This window comes from Musca domestica, unplaced genomic scaffold, assembly GCF_030504385.1.
Source record: "Musca domestica strain aabys unplaced genomic scaffold, Musca_domestica.polishedcontigs.V.1.1 19, whole genome shotgun sequence".
NCBI classification, from domain to species: Eukaryota; Metazoa; Arthropoda; class Insecta; order Diptera; family Muscidae; genus Musca; species Musca domestica.
The window spans coordinates 7,090,621-7,096,620 of record NW_026712245.1 but is presented as its reverse complement, the minus strand read 5'-3'; the positions used below and the strand labels follow the sequence as shown (position 1 = coordinate 7,096,620).

Below are 6,000 nucleotides of genomic sequence, written 5' to 3'. Positions count from 1 at the left end.
GATAGCTGGACGTGTATTCGCATACATACATACATAAATATATACGGGTAGTACATAAGATTATGGTATATGGAAGTATATATGTAATATACTGCTGGATAGATCAGCGAACCTGAACATGCTGAAACCTAAGACAAAATACCGCCCAATAAGACAAGCCAGCCAAGCAAAAACAGCGACGACGACTTTAAAGCCATAACAAATTGAGAGTAAACGAACCACGTCCATAGCCACTAACAAACAGTTAACAAAGACCAATCAAGCCCAAAACGTCCGAACGCGTTACAAACAACATTGCCTTTTAAACTTTTAGTTTGGGGTCGAGCCAGGCAGCAATAAATTGTTGCTTTTTCTGCCATGATTTTTTGGGAGGCAGAAATAAAAAAAAAATATCTCGACAACAATTACAATCTGCAAAATAATTATTTATAATTAAACATCATCAGTGAAGTGAAGTGAAAAAAATATGTTTAAAACAAAAGAAAAAGGAAGAGCGAGAGAAAAAAACCAAAAGCCAAATATGTGAAAATAAATCTGAGAAATAACTTCAAGAGATAGTGGAAAAAATATATTTTTTTTTTTGTAAAAAATACTCCTCAAAGTGTAGCCCAGAGGGCAAGAAGAGTGAAGAAATAACAACAACAACAACAACGACAAAAACCAAAACGTTGCTTAAATGTTGAAATACCCAATGGTCGAATTGTGTTCTACTGAGCCGTTGTTACCGCAAAAATGTTTACGGCCATTTTTAAAATCACCAGAATTTTTATTGAGCAATGTCAGAGTGTTTGTGTCTTTAAAGTACAGCGAGCAAATTTAACAAATTCCCAGCTGGACCAAAGTCAGCGGCATCGACATCAACCTCAGTGGCAGCAGAACCAGCAGCAGCGGCAGCAGCAGCGGCAACGTCGCCAACAGCATCAATTAAGGCAATTACAACAATTTTACAAAAGAATTAGCAATGTTTTTATTGTTCGGATTAAAAGCCCGGCCACAATCACAACAACAGCAGCAAGAGGAAAAACAACAACAGAAACACCATCACCAACATCTACAACGATCACGGTCACGAGAGAAGGAGCAGCAGCAGCTACAACAGCCGAAAAAACAATCACATATCATCGAGTCATCAACGAATCGAACAAAAAGCCAAATTTACAATTCTGCAACAACAGCAACAAATCCTGCAACACCTACATCCTCGTCATTGAAAGGCCCACAGATAACAACAGCCAAGCTGTTAAGCCAACAACATCAGCACTACCAGCCAGAGCAACACCAGACGACATTTGCATTGCAGGCAACAGCAACAACAAGCACTATTCATGGGCATGGAGGAGCAGCATCACTGTCATCAATACAAGACCATGGAACACCAGCGTCAGCCACAGCCGCAGTCACATCCTCATCATCCGCATCCACATCACCGCCATCCTCATCATCATCGCCACCAACGGGAAATTTAACTGTAACGCCTCGTTGCCTACACCTGCATTTGCATTTAATTATTGTGATTATCTTGGCCTGCTGTACAAGAAGGTAAGTACCTTGGTTGCATTTTCAGAATGGCTCTAAAGCCACTCCAACGACAACAGCAACAACAACCAGTCCACAGAGTTTGGCAACAGAAAATTCATCATCGTCCTCGAATGGAAATGCTCCGAGCTTAGGTTGTCAACAACGACCTCCTCGTTGTCAACATATTGTAATTTGTTGTTGTTGTAAGGTGTTCCACCATAGACAGACATTCAGTCAGACAGACGGATATGTTAACCAGACATGACTATGCCTGTAAACACACAGGACCAATTAATCAATCACACACAAATTTGCTAATACCCTACAGAGGGGCCATTCCAAATTTGCTATTGTGTCAAGAGGATGTAACACCTTGGACAACAAGGAATTTCTATATAGAATATGAATATAGATACAGGTCTTCGAAATTCAAAAATGCGCAATTTTAAAAATTCCACGTTGGTCCTGGGATCCAAATAGTGTTGTTTAATTAAATATTGGTCACATAAAAAAATTGGAGGCCGTTTTAAAATTTTGAATCCAATTTTTATGTTTTGATTTGGTTAGTAATATTTTTAGAGCTTTATTCGTAAATTACCAACAATCTCGTACAAAAAAAAAAAAAACTAGCACAATATAGAATTCACATTTATTGGAAATTAAAATAGAACAGTGTAGGCATGTTTGTTAGAGGTAACGTAGTATTTTGTTGTTGCAAAATAGTTAGGCTTAATCCCATTATTGCTGTTTTCATAAAGTTTAATGGAGAAAGATAATGATAACTATGGGTTAAGGCAGGGAATTAATAGATTGCGGAAAAGCCACCATTCCTCATAAATTTTGTCTGGGGATATTCTCCCATGGGGTTATTATAAAATAATTCCTAGGACAAAAAAAAGTTTTTTACCCAAGTGACGGGATCGCAAACATAAGACAATAGGAACCAAAGAATTGAATTAAATTAAAATTCTTTGGCCATTCCCTCAACATATTACAACCTCACCTATAAAGTTAAAATGAAATTAAAATATGTTCAACATAAATCGTGTTTACTCCCAACTTTCGTAAAAAATCTAAATGTTGAACCTAAAATATCTTTTTTATCCTGATTATTATAAATTTTTTAAGAGGAAAATACATACTCCCCTTGCAAAATATGGGGTTCGAAAGTTTATTTCTCTTTTGAGACGAGCTTAATGGTCTTAAATCTGTAGTGAAAAGGAAAGCCAGAAGACACTATCACACACTCACCACTATGCGATTATTTTCGCCGTTGGCTAAGCGGCTCATCAGACATATTTGGTGTGGATGATGGCTTACAAAGGCCGTTCTTGGGAAAGTAGTATTTATTTCGAACTTATTGCGATTAAGCATATGCGAATTGAACACCAGAAACGCTCCAAGTTCGATCCAAGTTCTATTAGACAATCTATTTCACAGCATAGTTTGTTGTGTGTGTGCTTTTTCTTCGTAAATTTTATACTTTCTTAAGAAACCGGTCTCCTTTCTCCTCCTGGTTGTGTACACCGGCTACGCGGACAAAGGTTTTTTTTCTACTCTATTTGGGAGATACCCTTACTTCCCGAAACGTACGGGTTTCTCCCCGAAACAGTTAAATGTCATTTGGATTAGAAATAGTGAAATAAAAATAGAATTAGTAAAATGTATAAACTCAAAAATTATGGATATTTTTCCGATAGACATTTTAACTGACCTTCTTTTGGAGGGCGTATGTAGAAAAGACAACGAAATGGCGAAAACCCATTTCTGCAATTACCCATCTCTTGCAAATATAGGGTCACAGTGTTTGGATATTGGAACCGACTCAAGAGCACAGAACTCTTGAACTTAATTAATGCCAAGCTGTTATGAACGCACACCTGGGGCTGGATTCTGGATTCCGTTTGTAACTCCTCAAAATACTCATGGCAGACCCAACAAATTATATATATTCTTGATCAGCGTATATATATTCTTGATCTAAGACGACTAGAAGGCTAAAATTTTGCACACATGTATATTTTGACAGTAGCAGGTTAAGTTCGTAAAAGGGCCATGTAGGTCCCCATATAACGGTACCTCCCGATATTCGGTATTTTGATGATTTTAGCGACATTATTCACCGGAATTGTTCCAAATTTGGCATTTGAAGTTCGAAATGGATACTATAGCCAAAGACAGAAAATTGTCTGTGCAGGTCCACGTCTTCCTATAGCCCCCTTATAACGGTGCTTCTCTATAATCGGTATTTTGATGATTTTAGCGACACTAGTTACCGGAATTGTTTTAAATTTGGTGTTTAAAGTTCGCAATGATACTAAAGCCTAAGACAGAAAATTGTTTGTGCAGGTCCACGCCTTTGTATAGCTCCCACATAACGGTACCTCCCTACATTATTCACCGATTTTTTTCTAAGTTTCACATTTAAATATTGTAATGGCTAATGAAAAAAATTGCCTGAAAAAATTACCCTTATATAACGGCTACATTCGGAATTTCTAAGATTTTAACGGATTTTAGTGTTTTTGAGAATTGCCAAATACGTTCCAAATGGTGGAGGGTATTCAAAGGCCTGGCCCGGCCGAACTTACACTTTTTTTACTTGTTGACATTTAGCATTTTACTTATTTTATATCTTTGTGCATTTGTTTTTAACAGGCAAAAAGAAACGAGATAGACCCATAGTTCCTCTTGATAATCTGCATAGAATCACATTCCGAATCGATTTATGCATGTTCGTCCGCCTGTCTGTCCATGTATTTTTGTTTTAAACCTAAGGAAAATTTTGATATAGGTTCCATATATACATTCGTCCGATTTGCTTTTAATTGTGCAGCAAACGTGTATGGAATTTTGCATATACGACCAAATTAAGCCTGGAAATAAGTATGCCAAATTTGATCGAAATCTGTTCAGATATGGATGTAGCTCCCATATATATATTGTTCATCCGATTTGATATTTTTGTCCTCCGCAGCTGTAATATGCGCTCTGCAACAACAATATTTGGCGAAATGTATGAAATTCAGCACAGAAAAACCTTTATCATATAAATCTGCGTCCGATTTTCTTTTTATGGGGCGCCAAACTTACGACCAAATTGAGCATAGAAACAAGTATGTCAAATTTAGTGAAAATCGGTAGAGATATAGCTTTAGCTCCTATATATATTGTTCATCCAATTTGTTATGTATATCCAGTCCAGGTACGTACGTACAATGAGCCCCTCGGAAATGGCTTATTTTCTCTCATTTTTTGCTTTTTTTATATTTAACATGGAATAAATGGATTTTTTGCTAATTGCACAAATCGAAATGGATTATTGTGTATATCCCTAGTTCGGCCAATGTGGACGTCTGAAACATCCATCATAACCATAACATGGAATGCGTTTGAAGTCGTAGGTATATGAAGATATTAAATACATTGTTATAATGGGATGCATAAATTTTCTCCTTTCGAAATTTCCTCAAAAAGGTGTGTTCTATACAAACCAAAAGGAATAACAGTACTGTTCCAAATTCAGAATATTATATTTTTTCGAAATTCACGTTAGGTTTAAAATTTAAAACATTTCATCTGCTAGCAAAAAAGGCCAAAATTCTGAAAATTTATCGAACTCGCATATTACGAACAGTCATAGTCTTGAGTATATCATACATCAATACGGATTCGCTCCTATCATACCTCCTAAAAATAAAATTGTACAACATTTTAACTTCTTTATGAATAATATCAAGGGTGTATTCATTTTTTGCTCCTTTTTTGCTAAATTTTGAAGTTTTACAACAATTTTATTTTTTAACAAATTCCATAGATAATTATAACTAGACTATGCAACAAATATTCAATAATTTCAAAAATATTTTGAAATAACATTAAACAAAAAGTTCGTTTGCTTATATAACGATAAGCTAGATGCTTCAATATTTAATAATAATAATAATAATAATAATAATAATAATAATAATAATAATAATAATAATAATATCGACCTTCTAATCCCGCTAAGTCGGTCTAGTTATGTGAGTCAATCCGTCTGTCTGTCCAAGTTAATCATGTTTTTCGAAATTTTACAAATTTGAATCAGAATAAAAGCCCACGGTTTTCGAAAGGTTCTCAAAATATTTAGGTTTAAAATATAACAAAAAATATTTTTTTTAGATTTTGCAGCATATTAAAATAGCACTTATGATCATTACATTAATGCTGATTTCGTTGTCATATATAATCAGATATCAAATATACAGCAAAATATATATAGGAATCTAAATTTTCAAATATTGTTTTGAATTCCCATGTTGAAGATTACACTCCAAAAGAGGCCATTATCTTCAATTACTCTAATCCAGTAATATTAAGTGTATTAAATAAAACCCATGTTATGGTGATAATTTTTAATTACATATTTAATTGTTTGGACTTGTCTGTGAACTTTGGGTTATTAATATGTAATTCCAGATATTAAACCAAATATCATAA

At 34.9% G+C, this 6,000-nt stretch overlaps 1 protein-coding gene across 1 annotated transcript in view; it reads left to right on the top strand.

The window, feature by feature from the left end:
- Window positions 1-961: 961 nt before the first annotated feature.
- LOC101896418 (protein Wnt-10b) overlaps window positions 962-6,000 on the top strand; it is a 74,599-nt gene continuing 69,560 nt past the window's right edge. Inside the window, exon 1 of the mRNA XM_059121383.1 lies at window positions 962-1,539. Within this exon, the coding sequence (XP_058977366.1) occupies window positions 962-1,539 (578 nt within the window). The remainder of the gene's footprint in view (window positions 1,540-6,000) is intronic.